This window comes from Bos mutus, chromosome 8 (genome assembly GCF_027580195.1).
Source record: "Bos mutus isolate GX-2022 chromosome 8, NWIPB_WYAK_1.1, whole genome shotgun sequence".
NCBI lineage: Eukaryota > Metazoa > Chordata > Mammalia > Artiodactyla > Bovidae > Bos > Bos mutus.
This window is the reverse complement of record NC_091624.1, coordinates 68,398,877-68,423,144: the sequence shown is the minus strand read 5'-3', so window position 1 is coordinate 68,423,144 and position 24,268 is coordinate 68,398,877. Positions and strand designations below refer to the sequence as shown.

At 41.6% G+C, this 24,268-nt stretch overlaps 1 protein-coding gene across 8 annotated transcripts in view; it reads right to left on the bottom strand.

Annotated features, from left to right (window-relative positions):
• The window catches only part of KANK1 (KN motif and ankyrin repeat domains 1), a 214,971-nt gene that overhangs the window by 38,102 nt on the left and 152,601 nt on the right, over positions 1–24,268 (bottom strand). For 5 of the 8 annotated variants that reach the window (XM_070375808.1, XM_070375813.1, XM_070375809.1 and 2 more), the window contains exon 3: positions 22,924–23,043. In XM_070375808.1, coding sequence (XP_070231909.1) covers positions 22,924–22,960 — 37 coding nt within the window. In that variant the 5' untranslated portion in view covers positions 22,961–23,043. Of the gene's footprint in view, positions 1–7,098; positions 7,234–22,923; positions 23,044–24,268 lie in introns of those variants that run through there. The other 3 variants (XM_070375806.1, XM_070375814.1, XM_070375807.1) reach the window with 2 other exon arrangements.

Sequence of the window (24,268 nt, the reverse complement as noted above, 5' to 3'; positions counted from 1 at the left end):
TACACCCTACCACAGTGAGCCATTCTTTACTCTGAGTAAAAAGAACTGGAGGTTTACGAAATAATACGTCCTGGTGGACTTTTAAATGGGCAAAACTTTGATATTATTACTCTATCTATTAATTAGGATACAAAGACTTCTTTGTCCTGGTTTCACCACTGCATACTCTAGGCCCAATTACTGACTAGTGGTGCCATGAAAAATAATTGCACCCATGTGCCAACACTCTTTTATGTTTTTCTTCAGCAGATATTCTACCTGACTATTGAAACTGAAGAACTCTGCTAATTCCTATTACTGTATTGTCCCCTCTCACATGAAGCATGAAGATTTTTGCTTAAAGAGCTGAGTCAGTCCCCAAGAAGCACATAATTAAACACAGATTCCCATACTTAAAAGCAGCAGAGTGCAAGCATCCTGCTGTTTAAAGCAGTCAAAAAGACTCAACATCAGCTGAGGCTGAGAGGCAGGGAAGAAAAGCAGTAGGATCAACTCTGAGATGAACTTGATGAGAGAGAAGTTCTCATGGAGTTAATTACTCAGAGTATGAAAGTAATTGAGTTAGCAAATCAACTCTCCCTGGCATGGAGCAGGGGACGGAGAAGACAATGATGTGGAACAGCTCCTTCTAGACAGGTTTAACAGGAAAAGTTCTGATGACACTGTTCAAATTAAGACTGAGATCCAAGGAGCTTCTCATACCAAAATCTACGGGAAACCCTATTTGTTAGAGAATACACAATGAAAAGCATAACAATGTAAGTGTTCCTTCTGTTTTTTTCCAAGAGTGTATGGCCAATGAGATTTTTCTCTTGCTCTTCCAATTACCAAAGAATTGTTTTTCTGTCTGCATTTTTCCCTTATCCATCCAATCATTCATTCAAATGATAAGCACCTATTAGAAGTCAGGGCTGGTTCTATAAAGCCTGAATTCCTGTTCTGTGAAGTTTATATTACCTACTTGATTTCACCTAGACTTCTCTTGGGTTGTAGCTGCTTTAAACGGCTACTCAAATATGCTTTCTTCAAATAAAATGACAACATGAAGGAAAGCAAAAGTGGCTGCCAGAAGTTCATGGGAAATACCAGCTCAACATAACTCAGTTTTACAGGCTTGGTTTGTTTATATGACTAAGTTATAATGTGCTGTTGTTTCTTATATCTGGAACTCTTCACTACTGCTTCTGGCTTCTTCCCCTACATCTTCAGATCTCCTCACAGCTGTTCTTATCTCTGCGTTTGTAACTTGTCCCCACACACATTCCGCTGTCTCCCATCACTGCTCCTTTTCATCCTGGTCCCACATTCCAGGTCTACCTGTCCCCACACCCCAGAGACGGAATGTTGACCTAGGGAAGCTGCAATTGTCAGGCTGAAAGATGGGTTTATTCTTTCATTCAGTAGGTATTTATTAAGAACCTACCATGCAGCAAACACTGCTAGGAGTAAATCAAAAGGGACAGAGAGCCTACCTGGATAGAACTTGTGAACTCTAGGAAACAAAGGATGCATAAAAAACTAACAACTATGATAAGTGCTGTGAGACTAAAGTCCAGGAGGTATGTGAGGACAGAGCAGGAACCCCCACCTGGGCTGGGCATAGAGAGTGTTCTGCCAGGGTGCTGTATTTGAGGGGTCCACTGGGCTAAGTGTGTGCGTGTTTGTGGGGGTTGAGGGATATTTGCCAGGGAGACCAAGATGGGAGAAATTCTAGGTGGAGAAAACAGTGTATGTGAAACCTGCCACTTTTAGGAACTGAGAAGAGCTTTGCATGATAAAGAGAACACGAAGTGAGGCAGAGAGGGGACCAAGCCCCCGTCACAGAGGTCCCTGTGCGTCAGGTTTGTAGTTCTCAAGTGCGTCAGGGAGCTACTGAACACAGGAGTAAAACGGTGAGACTTGTATCTTAGCAAGACTGCTCTGGCTAGATGCTGAAGTATGTATTAAAATTCTCTTCAGCAATCTCCATTCAGTTTCCACAGACTGTTCATGTCCCTATGAATTTTTCTTGTGGTATCGCAAATTCCTTTGCATTGCGTGAGTTTTAATTACTGAACTAGGTAATAAGTGTTAGCCTTAGTGTTAAAACAAGGAGAACTTAAAAGCCTGCCTGTGTTTGGGGGCAGTCTGTGGCCCACGTCTCCCCCCTAAGCTGTTCAGCGGGAAACAGAGAAGGCCTGACGTATCTCAACTCCTCTGGGCAGAGCTGCAGACAGGGATTGGGTTTTTGTATTCATCCTCTGGGGCTCTATCCTTGACCTCATTCTGCTAATAAGAAAGAAAATATTTTCTTTAAACCAATGGATGACTCACTGTAGAGAAAAATGATGGGATTTCCTTTTCAGAAGGTGATTTAAGTACAATAAATCTAATCTGGGAGGGACAGATGGGTGGCATGAGTGAGGGCAGGAAGAAAGAAGAGAGGACATTTTAGGGAATGCAGGCCCTGATTGAGCTTGTTGAGATGCAGAGCACAAACTTGCTCCATATTTGAAACTAAAATGGGCACAGCAGGGGCCAAAGATGTCTGTGAAGCAAAGCTGGCTGACCCTGGCAGCCAGCAAGCGTCCTGGGTCCGCAAGTGTCCAAGCGGAGGAGAGAGGGACAGATGGGCGGCATGCTAGTGCAGACCTGCAGTGCTCCCAGCTTCAGCCCCTGATTCTCTGCCCACGCTGATCAGGGGCTGAGTTACCCAAGGGAAGGCTAAAGATAGAGAATACGGTCTGGGAGAATGTAAGCAATACATCCTGAAAATTCAAGACTTCTACCCACCACGAGGTCTCTGACAAGCTGAATTAATTTCACATCAGCTGCCCTCTAACCACCTGAGTGCTCTCTCTGCCTGCCTGACAAGGATCTTGCTGCAGGGGACCCCTATTGTTTGAACTCAGACAGCAGGTTCTACCTACTCCTTATTTATCTCAGTTGTCAGCACACATCAGAGTAGCTATTTAAAGAGTGTCAGGGGTCTAGTTAGCTCCCAAACTCACTTTTGGGTTCTACTGTCCAAACCTGGGATAATTTGGGCATCAAAATAATAGGATTAATGATAGTAGCAGATGACAGTCCACTGAATAAATCAGGTATCTATGAGTCCATAATGCCATAAGAAATATATAACAGAGTTCCAACTTACAGTTCAATAAATAAAGAGTTATGAAAACAGTAAATCACCATTTAACAACCATTGTAACAGTACGTGACTCAAGCAGGAATCAACGGATGCTGAATCTAGTGTGTACAGACTTCCTACTGAAGAACAGGAATTTTGGCCTCAGGATGCCTCACACAAAACAGCTTTCGATCACTAAGGAGAAAATGGTGATACTGTGGAGCAGAAAGCTGATCAAGAACCATGTGGACTAGGTGATAAAGGCTACAATCACAAGTCCCTGAGGCCCTGCTCTGAGAAAGCACAGGATCAGTCCTCCTGGGTTTCTGCTTGGAAGGTATGGCCTAAATCTGGACATGTCAACAGATTTACCTGAAAGACATCGCACAAAAAGGACAGGTCCCTATCTTTCTTTAGGCCATGCCACACAGCTTGCAGGATCTTAGTTCCCCAACTGGGGACTGAAATCAGGACTCTGGTAGTGGAAGCATGTAGTCCTAACCACTGAACTGCCAGGGAATCCCCAGGTCTCTCCTTTTAAAACTGTCAAGGTCATCAAAGAAAGGCTAAGAGCTATTTCAGATTGAAGGAGATTAAAGAGATATGACAAAAGCATGTCTTTATATATATACCCACACATACAAGTACATGTATACATACAGAAAGAGACGAAGCAAATATGGCAAAATATTAACCACTTGAGAATCTGAAGGTAGGTGAAGGAGGCAAGAGAGTTCTTTCATGAATTTTCTCTAAGTTGAAATTATTTCAAAATAAATTACATAAATGTAGATGATGATAACCTTCCTCTACTTGTGCCTCCAGTGTCTCTGGGGTACGTGAGAGCAGTCAGCCAGTCACCGGGGAGCACAGCCAATCTGCTGCTGCTCATATGCAAACAGAGCAATCTGTTTTTTATCAAGACTAATGTCTCTGCGCTCCTATATTACATATTCTTTGAGGAATTTTACATTTGTTTGAGGTATCCCTGGAAACTTGCAGGGACTTCTCAAATATTAATCTTGCAGATTGGTTGCCAAGAGCCCCATTACAGAAAACAGAGTTCCAAAGTTCATTTCTGTCGCATTAAAAGTCTTCAACAATTTGGCCCAATCCAGCACTTCCCAGTCCCCAACCCCTCTTCCTCCCAGAACCTCAACATACCAAGGCACTTTCAAGCCTCTCTGCCTTCGTTCACTCTGTTCCCTCTTCTGAGCATGCCCTTCCCCAGACTCTTCCACTGATCACAACTGGGGCCCAACCCCAAATTTCCCATCATTTGCAGAGTCTTCTCTTATTCCTAATTGCTCTGTCCTGGGAAGAAATGGTCACCTTCTCCCCTCCATCCTCCTGGAACACTTTGTTAACACACTGACCTGTGCTATGAGTACCAGGCACATGCCTGTCTTACCCCCCAGACTGCAGGTGTGCTGGGGGACAGAAACCAATTAATACTTATTTTTCTATCCCTCAAGGCCTAGCACAGTGCTTGGCACATAGCATGCTCAGTATTTGCTGAAATGAAAAGCCTCATGCCTAGGCATGTACCATTTAGTTAAGTCTGGGAGGAAGAGCTGTAGTGATTAAAATCAGATACTCTGGGACCACAGTGCCTGGGTTTGAAACCTGGCGCTGCCACTTTCTGTTGGCAAGTTAGATTCTACTCCAACTATATAACTGGGAAAATAATAGACCTGCTTCACAGTGTTATTGTGGAGCACTCAGAGTTAGGTCTGTGGTCTATTATTATTTACTATTATTGGATCACCCTCCAGTGTTTGGTGAAGCATACACTCCTGGAATACTAGTCCAGAACTCCTCTCTTCCACCCTGCTTTTTTCCTCCCTGCCCATGGAGCTAGGGTTTGAGGTGTCTGTGATATTTTTCAAAATCAAATAAATGAGTCTGCTAAAATCTTGAGGTCTACCTGGTTTCTGCTGGCTGAAGGAGATGCTGGCTGGGCCCTGCAGCGGAGGTGCATGTGTCTGTGTGTGCACACCAGGGCTCAGGGTGAGTGGAGTGTGGATGCTGGTGAAGTATAGAGAGAGCCCTACTCCAGTATCAATTATACATAGGGAGGAGGTAATATAAAACAAAAGCAAAAGCAGACAGACTTCTCCAACCTTTAAAAATATAACCAAGAGGAAATATTTTCTTCTTACAATATCAAACCAGTTAACCCTAAAGAAAATCAACCCTGAATATTCATTGGAAGGACTGATGCTGAAGCTGATCTCTAATACTTTGGGTACCTGATGAGAAGAGCCGACTCACTGAAAAAGACCCTGATGCTGGGAAAGAATGAGGGCAGGAGAAGAAGGGGACAACAGAGGACAAGATGGTTGGATGGCATGACTGACTCAATGAACATGAGTTGGAGCAAACTCAGGGAGACGGTGAAGGACAGGGAAGCCTGGCATGCTGCAGTCCATGGGGTGGCAAAGAGTTGGACACAACTGAACAACAACAACAACACAATAAGAGGACAAAGGTAAGCACTGATCTTTATGAACTATCCTATTCTCTCTCTAGTTAGGTCATAAGAGCAGAACATTTTTTAACACACTATGCACAGATGTGCATTGTAGAACCACTGAATGCACTTCCATGCAGTTGTCCAGATTGGGGAGATGGTATGATTTTTTCATAAAACAAGTACAGGAGCTATAAATACTTCTGAGTTCACAGACCAGCAATGGGCAGCAAGGGTCTGGAATCACACATGCAGCAACAAGGTCTGTATGTATAAAATGAGAATGTTGGTGTAACTCAATGATTTCCAAAGGTTGCGTCCAGACCACGACCCTCTCACTATACTTCACACAAAGTTCCATAACATCACCTGCTAAGTGATCAAGTGAAGAAAGGAATTAACTGAAGCAGCTGTCAGGCCAGATGAACTCAGGCAGATGGAGCCAGGGGCCTTGCTCTCTAGAGCCCCCTCCATTTGCAGCACTTTCCAGCTTCAAGGTAACAGCTAACACAACCTAACAATCCCCAAAGGCAGCTTCCTTTTGCTGTATCATCAGTCCCACCCTGGGTAGGTCTTAGGAGTTTCGAAGCCAGGCTGCAGGTGAGCAGTGAGAGGAAAGAAAATGGAAAGGGTCACAGTTCCTGAAAATGGAGGACACATTGCAGCAAGGAGGCGTGTGACATTACAGAGGCCATGAGGGTCACACAATGGCCCTCTTCTCCAGTGCTCAGTGCCAAATGGAAGATGCAGCAGCTCTACCCAGAATCTGTCTCCTAATAGTTGAGATGCCTGGGCTCTTTAGGGCTTGTTCTCACAGCCTCAGCAGTGCTGTCTTCTCATGTCCACCATCTGATTTGAAGACTGAACTGCTGAACTAGAGCCTAAATTTATCACGCATGCACAGAAGGGAACTAGCTTGGGGACTAAATGCTGTTTTCCAAACTTTCTTCAAAAATAACACACTGCTCTAAGCGTACATAGGAAATGTGCCAGTTCAGAGGATAATTCTGTGAAAAGCAGAGAACCAGCACTAGGTTCCCAAAGCTAGGGAACTTTGGGACAGAAAGGCTTTTCTAACAAAACATTATGCCTTTTGGCGAGGTGGGAGAGGCTAGCCCTTATTTTGTTTTACCATGTTTACATAAGAAAAAGAAACCAACTTCAAGGCACACTGAGCAGCTCATTAGAAAAACAGCTGAAAACAAATGACCAAAAATGGAGTTAACAACAAGAAAGGAAACTCTGGGAGTTAAGCAAGCCAAGAACTCAAACCTTAGCATATATATATAAATGCAACCTCTCATTCCCATGACAATGACATCTTTATGTTAGAGCCATGGCTAAAGCTGAAACTGTCACTGAACCAAAAATCCAGGACTGAGTTATTCTTTCCAGTCTGTAAGAAAAGCAAATATTTTTCATAACATACAGAGCTTGAGTTTATATTTCACCAACCCCCACCCACACGTCACACTCTCCTCTGTTTTTATTTTTTGGGGATTTTCTTACTTACCCACCCAGAAACAAAATAACTGATTTTCAGCCAGCAGGAAGCCAAGTCTTGGGCCCACTTCCCTCAGCGTTATAGGGCCTGCACACGTTAGCAGGCAAAGAGCCCAGGAGCTGCCGCAGAGCATTTATTTATACCCATTTGGAATTTCCTGACTAACAGCCTGCTGGCCATGGGGTTTAATTCCAGGACTCTCGGCCTCAGTGAGACAGCAAAAACTACCGACGAACAGAACCACTACAAGGGTCTCAGCAACACAGAGGTGAAGACAGGTCTCTCCCAGGCTCCTTCCAGTTTTTCAAACAAACTATGCTCATATTCCTCAGACACATGAAATGCTGCCCTAGAAATGCAGCTGTAATACCTGCTAACTCTTGGAAGAACACAGACAGAAAGGCAGCAAATGTTTCCTCATTCTTCCTGCTGACTTGGTCCCTCCTCCTCTAAACCAGCCAGGGCTGAGAAAAGCTCCCAGTCACGACCTGAGCCAGTGCGCAGGGCTGGACTATGGAGGAAATGATTCAGTGCTATGCTGAACCCAGGATCAGCTGGAAGCGAGTGATTCCTTTTCTTGATTCATTCTTATTTATTGCAACATGCAATTTGAAGGCTAAAAACACTCACATTGGTAAACCACAGACCCAAACCTTTTTTTTTTTTCTTCTTCATAGTTCCTTAAAAATTTTATCCCAACTGGATCATATGACTTTCAAAGACACAGAATTAGTTCCCGAACAAGTGCATTCTGTTTTAGGGGGATAATGTTTTTAAGTGATGTTTTGTTTCTGTTTTAAAAATCTAGTAAGAATCATCTGTCCCTCTAATGGTTTAAATTCATCACCTAAAAAAAGAGAGAGAAAAAGTCCTTTTAAATCTGTTCTTCACCTGTGTGCCTAAGTACACTGGGTAAATGTGACTGATTCTAGTGGAATAAGATTGACTGAACTCTACAGGGCAAACAAGCAAAGCCAGTTCTAAACAGTAAAATGGAGATTAACAAAGATTAAGGAGGACTCTAAAGGGCCCATTTTAAAGAATTCAAAACAGAGGACAGCTATGAGGAGAGAGGCAGTTTTACAAGAATCCCCTGGATCTGCAGTGTCTAACTGGTTCACCTTAGTGCTGGCACACATCTCACCGCACTCCACTTAATACGTTACTCCACCCTCTGCTCCACCTGGTACACTTTTTGAAACAGACATTTTCCTGTGTGAAGCTACAAAGATCAAACTTTTTAAGATGACGTGGGACTCATCTGGGCTTGTTTTACACCAAATAAACTGATTCAAAGAGAAATAACAAACTAATAAAGAACAAAGTTTCAAGTGCCAGATACTTTGAAATAGAGGATCAAAAAAATTCCAAATTATTTTTTGTTTTTATCCAACAACACCTACATTTAGACTAATTTCCCCCTTGTTTCTGGACTTTATAATTTGTTGAGGTATTTACATACCATAAAATTCACCCATTTTAAGTGTACAGTTTTTGATGAGTTTTAGTTAATATATACAGTTATTTACCCATCTCCACAATTCAGTTTTAGAAAACATTCATCATCCTAAAATTTCCTTAGGATTATTTTATCATTTAGAAGAGAAAATTTCTCCTCTGTGCTTCTGAAAAAATTTTGTTATTATTTAGTTACATTATATATTCCAAACTAAGTATTAATATCAAAAGACTTGTTCTTAAGAATTAAACTGAGGAAGACAAAAGCATCTGAATGCAGTATTCCTTTCCCGGAAGGAAAAAAATTCGGCTAAATTTTTATTTTATAAATATTGTGTTCTGGTAAGAACAGAGCTTATTCTGGAAAGCAGTTGAATATAATTATTTTGTCTGTGTGCTTCTATGAAGCCAAGGTCTAACAGAAAAAGTCACTGTATGCAAATAAACATCTAGTCCTTTATCAAGGACAATTTGGGTGGTGGCTCAGATGGTAAAGCATCTGCCCACAATGCGGGAGACCCGGGTTCGATTCCTGGGTCGGGAAGATCCCCGGAGAAGGAAATGGCAACCTACTCCAGTACTCTTGCCTAGATAATTCCATGGATGGAGGAGCCTGGTGGGCTATAGTCCATGGGGTTGCAAAGAGTCAGAGATGACTGAGCAACTTCACTTTCACTTTATCAAGGATGACACAGGTTGGGATGCGAGAAGAATTAAAAATAGGAGCTCCTTCTGCCTGAAAAGCATCAGTTGTAAAGGTTCCCACTGTCGGGAGAAAGACACACCTGTCTGTCTCTACTCTACCTTAATTTATATACAAAAGAAGCCACCGAATGTGATCTGGGAGGATGAAGATGTACTCAGGGTTTTTCCTCTGATAGCTGGGCAGTAGCCAGCAAAAGTGACTCCCTGTGAGAAGGGAAATGGGCTGCAGACAAAGGTTTCTATGACACCATGCTGGCGGGCAGTGTCCCAATGGTCCTTCTCCCTGGATGGTGGTGCAGGATGGTAGCCAAGCATATCGGTACCCACAGTACTTCTGATGCTTATGTAATAGGCTAACTGCATCAAGACTCTTCTCCCAGAGAGCCTGACCCCTAGTCTAGAGATAAAACCAAAGCTAAATGAACTACTGAGTAGTAACAACGGATTACATTTTGGACAACTTAAGGTGCGTATTTCCTGACACAGCCTGAATTCACCTTCCTCCCCTAGTGTGTTCCTTTTCTCCTTGTTACCAACTTCTTAACCCTTTGAGTCTCAAAGACAAAGCACAAATGTGCGTGAATCGTCAGTTTCATAAAGCCCTCCTTACACGCATCCTTCCCCACTGTACAGCACTGTTCCAAAGGCTTGGTACATCTATGAACTCATCTCATCTTCAAGACAACCCTATGAGGAAGCTTATGTCATCCATGCTGCTGCTCCACTGATACATTAATATGACACAGTACTGGACAGCGATGCACTCTTCCCTGTAGCCCTGAGAGGGCAAAGAATAGTGTGTTGGGGGGGAGGGAGCTGACATTTCCGAAGGGTGGGGAAGAGAAAGAACATGCTACTTCTACACTTTTGCTTGTTCCTTCCTCTTCTGGTGTGTCACCACCTGCTTCTCAATTTTTGCAGACAAAAATTCTCCCAGTTTGCAAAGACCAACTAAATAAAGTATCAGTTCTGTTGGAAGCTGTCCCTTATCCTAATGTGGGGTCACCTCTTCCATCCAGGCTTTCAGTGAAGCATGCTTTCTCCTCTATATGATTCGTGCACACATCTGACATCCCTACAAACTTATGGGAGCCCCTGTCTTCTTCATTCAACCAGTGTTGTGCCCCCGGCACTGCAGGTGCCCAGGGCCCATTTGCTCAATGTGATTCCTTCCAGAGGAGCCACACTTTAAGTGTTTGTTTCCTTTTAAAGAACTGTATGATAATGTCAAGGACTCTGAGCCCATGCCCTCATTTCACAGCTGAAGTAAGACTCTGGGCCAGGGGGGCGACAATGCTAACATCAGCTCTGCCAATCAAGGGGAAGTGCCAAGGCTGGAAGCTGTCAGAGCGGACACCCACCATGCCTCAAGTTCGCCACCCTGCTGCACAGTCAAAGCACCTGGGGCTGTTTCCAAAAATGCTGAGTTGTCCCCCCATCTCCACCCCGATGAATCAGAATCCCCAGGGTGGGGCCAGGGGGATTAGCAGTTTAGAAGCTTCACAGAGGAGTCTGTGCCACGGCCAGGGATGAGAACCTCAGCTGTGAACTTTGTAGCTCTTAAGTGTGTCCTTCATCTTGGCTTAAAGGAAGCCGACAGCCAAAATGGGGGCAGCCCCTTAAGTAATTCAAGTAGCCTCAGGGTCAGATCACAAGTTCAAAAACCTTTAGCATCCAGGTTAACAATGGAAAGGATGGAGTTTGGAGGGGTTTGGGAGAGACTAGAAGGCAAGTGTCTTCTCCAGTTGACTATGGCCCTGTGGAAGTATACACTCGTGATCCAGAAAGACGTTTCAAGAGTTGAAGAAACTGGAATTTTCATATGAAATTATTTAATGTAAAAATCTTGGCCATTAATTCAAATTAAAACAAGACCTTGGGTTTGTCAAATAGAATGCACTCCCAAGCCTCAGTTTAATACCAAGCAAGGACTTCACCATATCCATTTGGGATCCAATCTCATCCTGTTTCTGTCCCTTTCCTTCTCCCATTTTCCAGGTGGCCAACTGTTTTCCCCCTCTCATTTGAAATTGCTAGAGTCCTTGTTGAAACACATTGAATACAAAGACAACAACCAAAACAAGAGCCTAGGATCCCTACTGCCATTTCTCTCACAGGTAATCTTAATGTGCAAAAAGACCTATAAGTCTTTATCCTAAAAAGAGACAGGTTGATAGCAAGGTGCTCTGCTATCATGCTCGTGGAGGGCCTGCATTATTTCTGCTATATTTGAGACTTCCCCTCAACCCCTAAAGAATTCAAATACCTTGTTATGCTGTGTAATCCTTTCCTGCCAGACTGGTGAAGGGATGTGACACTAAAACCTGGGTGTCTAAGAGAACTGCAATGACTGAGAAAGTGTATGCAGTTTCTTTCCTCATCACCAAGGCTCCTTCTCCACCCACCTCCATCTTAGCCCGAGGGGGCTGACAGGACCTGAAGGGGATTACAAGGTTAGGACAGGTCTAGCAAGGACTTACAGCTCTTTCTCATCATAGGTGTGGACAGCATTGGGTGTTGGAAGAGGACTCCTCCTTTAGCTGCCTGGATTAGAAGGATCTGCATTTAAAACTTATTATCAGGGAGATTTTCCAAGGAGAGGCCACAATCAACATGAAAAGGGTGTGCCCCAGCGGAGGTGTGTGATTCCAGTTGGGAAAGTGAAATTAGGAAGAGGATGCTATGTATGATGGGCCTAATCTAAAAGACCAAAAAAGGATCTTGTCTTTGTTAAACCTGACCTAACAAAGTGCATTTCCCCAAACATATTTAAGGCTTAAATCTGGAGTCACACTGAATTTCTACATGTTAGGCTTTCTTTATGGTCTGGGTTGCCTCATGATTATTAATTTCATCAAATTTAAACTAGAGACTTTCTCACAATATATTTTCTTCCAAGGTTTGAAATCAACATTTTAAAAAGCCAAATGACATAGTGAACTGGGGCTTGAAACTAAAAGATTTAAAACTTTAAATGAAATTGCCACAGAGACTATAAAGTCTGTAAAATGATGAAGCAGCAAGGACAGTTTATTTCCGTCCGTCTAAAAGAGGTGATAGATCTGCAGAGACCTTTTCCAAACAATTGCGGGTGAGAAAGAAGGTAGACCAATGGCCATACTCCCACCTTAGAGGTTACCAGCTCAGGTTCTCATCCAGTTTCAACCAGTCCACCAAACCGGAGCAGCTAATAAGCAAAAGGAATTGATTGGAGCCCCTCCTCACTCTGGTTGGATTGTTAACAGAGAAAGAAACAGAGAGGTCAAGGGAGCTAGAAAAAGCTTCCCAAACAGCCTCTGACAATATTCCTCTCTGGATGACCACGTCATACCTGAACCCAAGGCATTTAACAGACAATACCATTTTAAGCCTACCTTAGGGGACACGATGAAGAAAATGAAGATCCTATTAACTTTCACTTAGATGTGAGGTATGGGGAGGAAGAATGCAAGTGAGTATGTGTGACACAGTGAAAACCACCTGTTCATGACAGGGCACTACCCAGGTGAACAAGCTGGGAGAAGATTGCCCAGCATATGACAATTTAAGAATGGCAACTGGCAGGGCTCAACTTCACCTCACAGATTCCTAAGCAGGCACTGTGCCTGTATCTTACTATTAGCTGCCCAGTGTTAAGGCAGCACCATGGAGGTGGGCTGTAAACCTTTGTTGGTTGAACATTGGCTATTTTGGGTATAATGCAAGACACGACGGGCATACCATCATACCAAGATGAAGATGACATGAATCCTGCCTCTTAAGACCTCAAAGGTACAGATGAGTGAGACACAACCACAACTCTTACATAAAAGAGAGTGATGGCGACTATTTAACAGGATACAAAGCTCTCCAGAAATAAAGAAGAGGAAGGGGTGAATTCACATTGGGAGTATCTGAGGACACTTATTGAAAGAGGTGTGACAGAAAGCAGGACTTGAAGCATAAGAAGGGTTCATATGAACAAATATGAGAAAGACAGCCAGGTCAAAAGAACAGTGCTTTGGGCAACTCCACTAAGAGGGGAACAGGGTAGGTAGCAGCTGGGATGGCAGAAAAGCCTCTGCTTCTTTCACATGACTTTGGACGGAGCTATTCTCTTACTACCTGGAGTCAGAGAGGCCTGGGAAGGCCAACCGTGATTTCTGCAGGCACCATGACTGAAGAAACAGAAATAGACTATGACTTGTCAAAATAGGACTTCCCTGGTGGCTCAGATGGTAAAGCATCTGTCTACAGTGTGAGAGACCTGGGTTCGATCCCTGGGTTGGGAAGATTACCTGGAGAAGGAAAGGCAACCCACTACAGTACCCTTGCCTTGAAAATCCCATGGATGGAGGAACTTGCTGCAGGCTACTATCCATGGGGTGGCAAAGCGTGGGGAATGACTGAGCAACTTCACTTTCTTTCACTTTGTCAAAATAAGGCCAAACACAAAGGCTCTGAGTGCAGAGCAGAAAACAGAGATTAAAGTTACTGAAAGCTAAAATGTTTGGAGAGACAGAAAAAATAACAAAAGTATTAGAAAGCTCAAAGATCCTTAATCTTGTCAGCTATCCTTAATAAAACAAAATCACAAAGTAGTGAGAATAAGGCCAAAGACAGACCAACTTTCACAGAACCCCAGTGTTGGTCCTTACCAAAGAAGGGAAACAGGCGCCCTCTGCCAAGTGTATTTCTGTATAGTCATACAAAAGTGAGCTACTGAATGAATGAACTGACTGAACTGAATTATTTCTACTGAGCTTTGTATCATTCTTTCCAGTAATTCCCAAACCATACCATGTTCATTTCAATTGACCATGATTTGGAAAGCCTACCTTTTCATCATCAAAATGTATAGAGGATAGAAAACCAAAGGATAATACCCTAGAGGAAAAGCCTCCAGATCTAAGCCCCCTTTACCTTTCTGGAAACTTTTCTGTCTTGGATTTCTTCGTTTAAAATCAGTATCCTGGGGTGGTGTAAGTTCCAGAGGCTGTTTTCTAGTGCCCAAATTAATGTCGGAGCACCACCTTCAGAGAATCCGCAGCTCGTTATATCAGCACGTAGAAGGCGATACTCACAATTACTGGGATTCCTTACAGGACAGGATGACAGGTAACCGACCACAGAGCTAATGATGGGATATGACCGTTTCCCCTCACACTGCCAAACAGCTGTCTCTGTGCCAGAGCTGAAAGCTGTGTAAAGTGTGGTGCTAATGGAAAAATCTGGTGGCACAGGGCTTCAGAATTTTGCAATCTTTTCCTGTAAGCTGCATTGTTGGAATGGTTTGACATGAGAACCATTCCCTCCTCCCTGACTGGTCTATGGACTTCCAGGTCTCCACCCTGCTGTGCTATAAAAATCAGTGTATCATCCGGCTGACTCACCACCTGAAGAGGCGGAGTACTGGCTAGGGGACATGCTGCATGAAGCCAGTAGGTACTTCAACCTGCGCCTCCAGGTCACGGGAAGACAAATCAGTCTTTGTTTCACAGTGGGAGGGAACATACCAAATGGGCCGCCTCAAAAAACATTTCCAGGGGGTGGTCCTGATTTGAATGAAGCATCCTGGTCAATCAGTCTGAAATGCTAGGGAAAAGGAAAGTTTCTTGGTGGATACTCTCTCTGACTATCCACCAAGATGAGGAGGACACTGATGAGGAGGACAGAGAGCAGAGGGAGAGGGAACTTTTTATGTTTTAGTTAGAAGACTGTAAGAACTGATGTGTGTGACTAAGGCTTTAAAGATATTAAGCAGCTGGGCTTATGAATTATTAGAAATATCCCCTCTGTCACTCACTTATATTTCTAATCTAGGAATATTCTCCCCTTTTCTTTCAGGAGACTCTTAAATGTGCCTGCTGTATAGAACACTTGAAATGCCTTCAGCTAACATGTTGATGCAAGAAAAAGGGGACTCAGGAATTTTGGCAGTACAAGCTGAATCAATGTTTTCACAAAGTTATTTGCAAAGTTGATGGAACTTATCAACTAAACCAAATATTGTGAGACTAAATTCAGAAAATCCCATGACTAGCACTTGATTTTATCTAACAGAGATCATGTCCAAAATGCATAGGATCCCTTGGAGAGAGAACTATTCCCTCAGATAAAACCACAAAAAAGGAACTGAAATAAACTTAGGACTTGTGACTAATAAAAAGAGCTATAAATAATAAAACTGCTTCATAAACCATTACTCTAGCATCAGCTCCTCTAAATAAAGGTTTATATGATGAAATGTAGTCATGTCCACAACCTCTTATCCAGCTGATAGAAATGTCACAAACTACTCAAATCTGGCTTGTCACAAACAAGACAGTGTAAGAGTACAAAGATTTAACTTTCAGAATAAGAACAAATCCCATGAATCCAACAATTTGTTTCTTGGCCCAGTTCTTCCTCATGTCTATAGTTCTGCTTTTCATCCTGTTGGTTAGAAAAGCCTTCTAATATTATAGAATATTATTTAATCTTCATTTTTAGCCATGGCTTTCTCCAAGAACTACTAGGATTAGAAATCTGGTCTCTATTTTAAAAGATCCTCAAAACAGCTACATACTTATTTTTAAGCTGTGAGATCACTCGTCCATATAGAATGGCCAGATGAGATCACTGATGCTATATATACAAATGGGCTGCATATTTCAAACACTTCTCTTGTTTTCAGCCTTAATAAAGAACTGCAACCCAAAAGCAGAACCAGGCTTATCCTCTAAAACATGAACATACTTTTCCTAAAGCATATGGAAATGAGTAAATCAGTTATAGAACACTCCAAAAATATCTAACAGGGCAGCCAAGACAGGAAAAACAGAATCATCACTTTTTTTGGACTTAGAACTTCTACAACTGTTTGAATGAATTGTATCAAGGCTCATTTGCCGGTTGGATCTTCTTTGAGGTTTTTATTAGAGAAGGCCACTCAATGTCATTTTAAAATACACTGCCAGAAAAGAGCAAGAATGCATTATTTCTGTGAATGTGAGAACACCACTAATTATTTTTCATGCCAGATAAAATTAAACAGCCTTTGACAGAAAAGGTCTCCAAAGCAGAAAGTGAGCTTTAGTCACTCATTTCCCTCCAAACGCATTCAAACCTTTCTTAGAAATTACACAAAGAAGATGAACAAGAATTATCCCGGACACAGGAAGAAGGAGGGCTCAACTAGCCCACTCAAAGTTCTTCCAGAAAGAGGGGAAGTGTATAATCAGAAACAAATGCCGATACTCACGATGAGAAGCTGGCGGGTGAGCAGGGCACAGAATATTCAAATCCCCATAGAAGGGCTGTTGTAATCCTGTGCCTCCCTATGCAATCTCCAAAAGATAGCAAGAGCTCAAGTTCTTAACATAGCGAAAACTCCCTGTTGGGATTTTGTGCTTTTTTCTTTCTTGCTGGCACCCATGGAGCACCTGGGCAGAAATCGACAACGGAAGGGTACCTTTGCTCAAGACCTAGGACTAGCAGGAGCCCGAATTCTACTCTTCCTACACCCAAGTAGGCTGGTACTTGCTGGGAGATAAGTCATCCTTCCTTGGCTTAGCTGGAGAGCTAATCGCCTGTCTGAAATCTGATGCTTAACCCATTATGACTCGCTCACGGTTTAAAGCAAAAATCTTATGAGGTAAAGCTGGCTACAGCTTAAGACCAAAGCCTTGAAAGTTTATAAAACAGGCAAGCCCTGACAAAGGAGGGACTCTTCAGAGCCTCTTTGGGGCGGGATGAATTCTGGGGTTCTGATTAACCAGACAATTAAGACTCTAAAACCCAGGGTCTGTGTTTGTAGGTGGTCTTGGCATTTTAACACTTAACGAAATTCAAATGTAAATACTTCTTACTTAAAAAAATTACTATCTTCCCAAACGCCATCAGTATAAGAAAATACATTATTTCACTTAGAAATTCAGTGTGGAATTAGCCTTCAGTTAACTAACAACTAACAGTTTCATTTGAAGTCGAAATGATAATCTAATTAAATCCAGTTATTAAACACATCAAATAAAGGGTGAAACTGCATGAGGTACTAAATATACGAATATTTTATATATATATATATATATAGTATTAGAATACACTTGTTCATTTGGCTCTACAGAACAATCACACTAAGGGAAAAAAATGACCCCTGTCAGGACAGACATGTTATTTATAATCATTCTACTTTTGGGTTTTATGTAGTTTTCTGAAATATATACTTTCCCATTGATCTGTTTAATTAGATCTTCATAGATACTACACTTCTGATTTTTAATGTCAACAGAATGCCTCAAACAAAGAAAAATGACTCTCTACTTTCAATTTCTGGGTTAGCCATGGGGGCAAGCCATGTTTTGCCATCTGAACATAAAAGGGAGATTGAACAGAAGAGATCAAAATCCTGGCTGGCTCTTACATATGTTTTTATGTTGGGCAATTCTGTTACCCTCTCAGCTCTTCTGATAACCACTGAACATATCACTTAAGGGAAAATGCATTTAATCCTCTTACAGATTACATCAGGAGACCCCGGAAGGTCAAGAAGGGTACCCACAAATTAAAGCAGCCCCAGTTTCTCTTCAGCTCACCCTCTGTCTTTGGTATAATACAAACACAGAGGTCAGGCCTGACTCACCACCACAAACACACCACCTCTGCCATGCTCTGCGACATTCTTTACAGACGGTCTCAGAAACACCAGGGCCCCTCCAGCCAGACCAGTCAGTGCAAATCGGTCTTGTTCTTGACAAACAGCATTCATATCTCTGCTGTCAGGTTCATCGCAGTGGGCTCAGAGTTCTGTTTGAGAAATGCTCCTGCCCAGAAAAAATATTTACACAACAGAGAGTAGGCTGCACTGCACCACAGCCGTCTGCCTTCTTTGCCACGAGACTTTGACTCTCTCTGATTGACCAGGTCTTATCTGTGGCCTTTGTACTTCATTTAACATCAGCATGGAGACAAAACTTGGAGCCAAATAACTGATGAGGTAACAAGATTTTATGAAAGTTATTTAAACATTTTAAATTAAATATTTTTATGAAAGTTATTTAATTTAAAATGACAACCAAATGGTTAATGCAGTTCAGTAAGTATATTGAATGAGTAAATATGTATCTGTCTGGGAAAATATACATATGTCTAGGCTGTGAAAGAGAATACCAAGAGGGGAGAAACTATAATAGACTAGCAAAGGCAAGTATTAGAAAAAATACAAATGGTGATGGCAAGCATAAAAAGTCATTCACTAAGGCTCATATACCTATTTCATTTAACTGTCAGACACAAGACAATAATTCAGTTCTTTCCCCAACATCCCAGCATCTGACAGAGCCTGGCGCATGGCACCTAAGCAGGTGTTTATTAGATCATGACAGAGATAGCAGGACAAGGAGGATGGTGATTTCTCCTGACTTCTGACCAGCACTTTACATCTTAAAAAGTGTTTTGACGGTTATTGTTTTATTTTTTCTTCTTAACAATCCTGTAAAGAAGGTAGGACGAGTATTATTATCTTTATCTGACAAATGAGCCACTTGTTATTTGGCTTCTAAAGAGACTCTAAACTCTAATTAAAGTTTCACAACATTAATTAGTGTTTACAGAGGCATCAATCAGTACACTGTTTACAACACGATGGGAAAACTTGGGAAAAAGCAGACTGTCCCTATCCCTAAATTCTGCAGAAATACACCAATTTTTCTAACCAATGACTCCCATTTACTTCCTACTTGGCTATAAAAAAAGAGAACAGTTAGTCATGAGCAATTTATGATATTCATACTTCATTACATTAACAAATGACATTAGTGTACTCTTAGTAATACCATAATAAAATACTTTAAATTAATGAAAACAAAACTGGACCAATCAACAGAAGTAGGATGAAGGATCTGGTGAAAAAGACATAAAATTATGACAAACAATTGATAATGAGGGGGTGGGCGGTAAGAAGGAAGATGAAATCTGGAAGGGCTTTACAAGTAAGTTTGCCAGGTTTAGCAAATAAGAGGACACCCACTTAAATCTGAATTTCAGATAAACAAAGGGTTCTTTAATAGTGTAGGAATGACTCTCTTTCATCTGGATACTCTGTTCCCAAGGAGACTTCAACTTCCACTAGAATGTAAGATTCCTAAAGGCAGGGTTTCTGCATATTTTGTTCCCTGCTCTATCCCCAGGGCTCAGAACAATGTTTGGCACATTTTAAGTGCTCAATACATGCCATGTACTGGTAAAGTTTATTTCTTAGGCTTAGATGGTATGTACATGAGTGCCTGTTATATAACCTTTACATTAATTTTTTATGTCTGAAATGTACAGTAATACATTTTACAAGTTACAGTATTAATTAACCACTCTTATAGGGGGAGGGGGTTGGGGGATGGAGTGGGAGTTTGGCACAAGTAGATGCAAATTATTATATATAGACTAGATAAACAAGGTCCTGCTGTATAGCACAGGGAATTATAGTTAATATCCTATGATAAATCATAATGGAAAAGAATATAAAAAAAGAATGTACATATAGGCATAACTGAATCACTTTGCTGTACCAGAAATTAACATTGTAAATAAACTATGTGTTAGTTGCTCGGTCATGTCTGACTCTGTGCAACCCCATGGACCTTAGCCCACCAGGCTCCTGTGTCCATGGGATTTCCCAGGCAAGAATATTGGAGTGGGTTGGCATTCCCTTCTCCAGGGGATCTTCTCAACCCAGGAATCAAACCTGGGTCTCCTGCAGTACAGGCAGATTCTTTGCCATCTGAGTCACTAGGGAAGCCTACTTCAATTTTAAAAAAATCAATGCTTTTTACCCAATCTAACTGAAGGACTCAGTGGGGAATGAGAGTGTAAAATGGCTTGTGAATGGTCCCTTATCCAATTTAAACTCTAGACAGGGACGTGAACATGGGATAATCAGTCTTCAGGTGTGTCTGGCAGCAAGGGCACAGTGTAACCAGGTTGTGCTTTTCTCAGTTGTCTTATTTTGCATCTGCTACATTCCTCAGACCATGAAAAGTGTTTCTTTTGCCAGTGTTCTGACTCCATCGTCACATGGGATTTCTGCTCATGTTCTGAGGAGCCCAAAGCAGTGATTTTTCAGGGGGAGGGGGTAGGAAGGGAGACCTCTTTGGGGCATAACACATTTAGGGGAAGTACAGTTTAAGAAATCATATTTAATATTACCCTTTATTTTTGAAAATGAATAAAACATATATTTACTTCATACTTAACACTTCTACTAAACTATCCAAATAATGTAGTTTTTTTCTCATGGGAAAGATCAGTCACCAGCCTTCTGTTCCAGGTACCTGTCTGCAATAACAAGTCATACCCTGACACCCCAGAAGTCACAAATCAGAGAGTTTTTCTTTGCTTTCAGACTCAGTCCTTAGACCTGTTAGGCAGGCTACCAAGTGAGGAAGGAAGGTTATAACTGTATCATCAGACTTTAAGAACATAGAAAAGTGATACTCCAAGACAAATCAAGTTGGAAAGGGAATTAGGGTCACTTGGGGTAAGTATCTAAACCCCTGAATATAGAATTCTGCCAGAGATACCAGAGGGTTTTGAAGAACAACTTCAAGCCCCCTTCCTCTGAGTGTGTGGAAACAATTAGGGGCAGGAGAAGGAAAGGAGATGATAGCATCACAGGGGTACTGAAACTCACTCAAAACTCTCAAGAAACTTCAGTGTTTCAATTTCTGCCCTTATCAAATATTTGACTAGAGAAACAATAATCCTGACTTTTCTTTCTTCACTTAGGTAAGTTACTGAGCTTCTCTGTGCCATGACACAGGGGTAGCAGCGGTGGTGGTGGCAGTGATGATAACACATACTCTCACAGGACTGCAGTGATGATTAAGCATAATAATGCAGGCAAAGCATCTTGGGTACCATGGTAACACTAAGAGTTCATTAAATGTTAGGTATTGTCATTCACATTATTGATAGCAATCCTGAGCAGAATCTATAAAAGTCCTGAGAAGTCGAGCAGCAGAAAGGACAGGAAGAAGAATGAACAGATTAAGATCAGTTGTTCCATAATTAACAATTGAGTTTATTTGGGTTTGATCTGGGGCAAGCTGTAGCATCTTGTTAGAGGAGATGCTTGTAGCTGGGGTTGCTGACACAGAAAGTCTCATAGGGGGTGAGTGGGCCCATTTCAGAGGTGTACTCCTTCTCCTCCTGATGTTTTACAGCTTACACAACACTTGTAGGCATGTTTCTGATGCTCTCATTGGTTCTAGCCCTGCAGGTTGACATACTTATTGATGTTTTACACATGGAGAAATGGTCCTGCCCCATAATTCATGGTTAATGTAGGAGATGGGTCTCCTGACTCCAACCCTACATTCTCTCCATTACCAGTGCACAGAGACAGCAGCACGAGGACCTTGCACTCAAGTGCTCCACAAGAATTCCCACATATACAATTACTGCTCTCACACGTTCCACTATTTGGCAGACAACTTAGATGAAGAATGAGTACTTGGAGTAACACTTTGGAGAGGTTGTCATCTCCTGCCATATACAGTCTCATACTTTTCTCAGTGTTTGTCCTACAAATTTCTCCAAAATCTTATATAAACAATACAAATTATAGATATGCAAGATATATAGGCTTCTAAGATAATCAAGTAAGAATCAGAATACAAATCTTTACGATTCACAATATCTATAGCTTACTGTATATTTCTTTTTGGATAAGTTAAAGAATGAATATACCCTTCTCTTATCCCACTCCCCCACTGTTGGGCAAAATCAAACAAAAGCTGCTTGGGAGTGGATACTGCTGTTGCTAAGTCACTTCAGTCGTGTCCAACTCTGTGCAACCCCATAGACGGCAGCCCATTAGGCTCCTCTGTCCCTGGGATTCTCCAGGCAAGAACACTGGAGTGGGTCGCCATTTCCTTCTCCAATGCAGGAAAGTGAAAAGTCAAAGTGAAGTCGCTCAGTAGTGTCCGACTCTTCTCGACCCCATGGACTGCAGGCTCCTCCATCCATGGGATTTTCCAGGCAAGAGTACTGGAGTGGGTTGCCACTGCCTTCTCTGGGAATGGATACTAAGGACTGGTTTTAAGCATTCAGACTCAGCTCCTCTCTCATTGTTTGATCCCTCATAAAGAAGTGCAAGAGAAGTATACATTATTCTTGCATTAGCATTCAGGATTTTACATGTATCTTTTAACACTCCAATAGAGTTACCTTAGATAATAATTTACCTAACTGATTTTTGTAAATAAAAACTCTAAAGATAAAAGCAGATTCTGCAAGAGATTAAACAACAACAAAAACTTTAATGGACAGAAACTGCTTTGAAATTCTAGTTATCTAGGCAACTTATTCGGAGAAAGCAATGGCACCCCACTCCAGTACTCTTGCTTGGCTGCAATCCATGGGGTTGCAAAGAGTCAGACACGACTGAGCGACCTCACTTTCACCTTTCACTTTCATGCATTGGAGAAGGAAATGGCAACCCACTCTGGTGTTCTTGCCTGGAGAATCCTAGGGATGGCTGAGCCTGGCGGGCTGCCGTCTATAGGGTCGCACAGAGTCGGACACGACTGAAGCGACTTAGCAGCAGGCAACTTATTATGATTTATCCATTATTTAAAAAGAAGCAACTTGGTCTGAGCAAAGACACACACTAATGCACACACACATATACACACACACTCCAGAACATGGAGTTACCTGAGGCACAGCCGTTAACCTTCGTGGTGTGAGCCATGCTGGCTTGAATCCAATGATAGATCCAGAAAGGAGTGAGGACTCATGCAAATTTTATGCATCAAGTTCCCAAATGCATTCAACCTGAAACAATAAAGAGAGCCCCATCAAAATGGGTCATTTAAAAATATGTATAAATGCAAAGTCTTAGCTTTCTGTTTATAAAGATGACTGCCTATGGACAGAGCAAATCAGAAAAGCAGGGAGAGGCAGCCTGTGGAGCAAGGTGGTGACTGCCCTGTATCTGGCCACTGGATGTTTAGAGTGACGCACCCACAGATGCACCCATGGACAGGGACTGAAAGCAGGTCTCTAAACACAATACTTCTATGGGAGATAAAATAGATTCTCCAGAAATGTGACTTTTTGAGGAAGGTGTCCTTCAAATATAAATATGTATCATTTCACAAACTATTTATGGCTTTTAAACTTATCTTCCTTTCCAAATTTTGCTTCAACAGTTTCATTTTCTCAATTGCAATTTCAAAGCAGTTGTTGCACCAAATGTTCACATTTTTAAAAAAGATTAATTTCATGTGAATTCTCTTGTAAGATCTCAAGTTTTTCACTGATCCAGTCTTTTAAAACTTAAATCTGATCCAGGCAGTCCTCGTCTTAAAAAAAAAAAAAATCTGCTCTGTTCTGTTGGATAAACTTCAAATGACTTAGCATGACATGCAGTTTCGAAACATCAGGGTTTATGTTAGGCAACATATTTCTTATTTTATATTGATTTTCTACTTTAAAGTTAACTGAGATTACTACAAAACATTACAATCACAAAATTTAAAACAAAAAGAAAAAAAGCCCATTGCTCCAACCTTTGCTTCTGCAAAATACCTTTTGAAAAATATTGGTAAGGAAAGCAACAAAGGTACAGACAGGAATATTCCATTTCTTCCACTGTGCCCAAATTCTCACTCTAGACCAACAAAATCTGAAGAAATTGAGCTTAACGAATTCCAAGCTGAGAGATAAAGTGTAACTGAGAGACCTACATAAGCTCTTCCAAACAGGAGAATTCTAAAATAATAACATATCCATATATCCTGTATCCTAATGCAGTTATTGATGTCATTTAAGACCTGTTAATAATACAGTAAAGTACTCAAAGTATGTTGATTAAAAAAACTATTGTCATAACCTATTTTGTTAAAAATACATATGTACATATTTATACATCTCTTTAAAACAATTAGAAATAAATACACCAAAACAGTCATTGTGGTTGCCCTTCAGTGATGCAATTATCCATGATTTTAGCTCCTTCATTACTTTTGTAATAGTAATTATTTATAAAAGAGACATT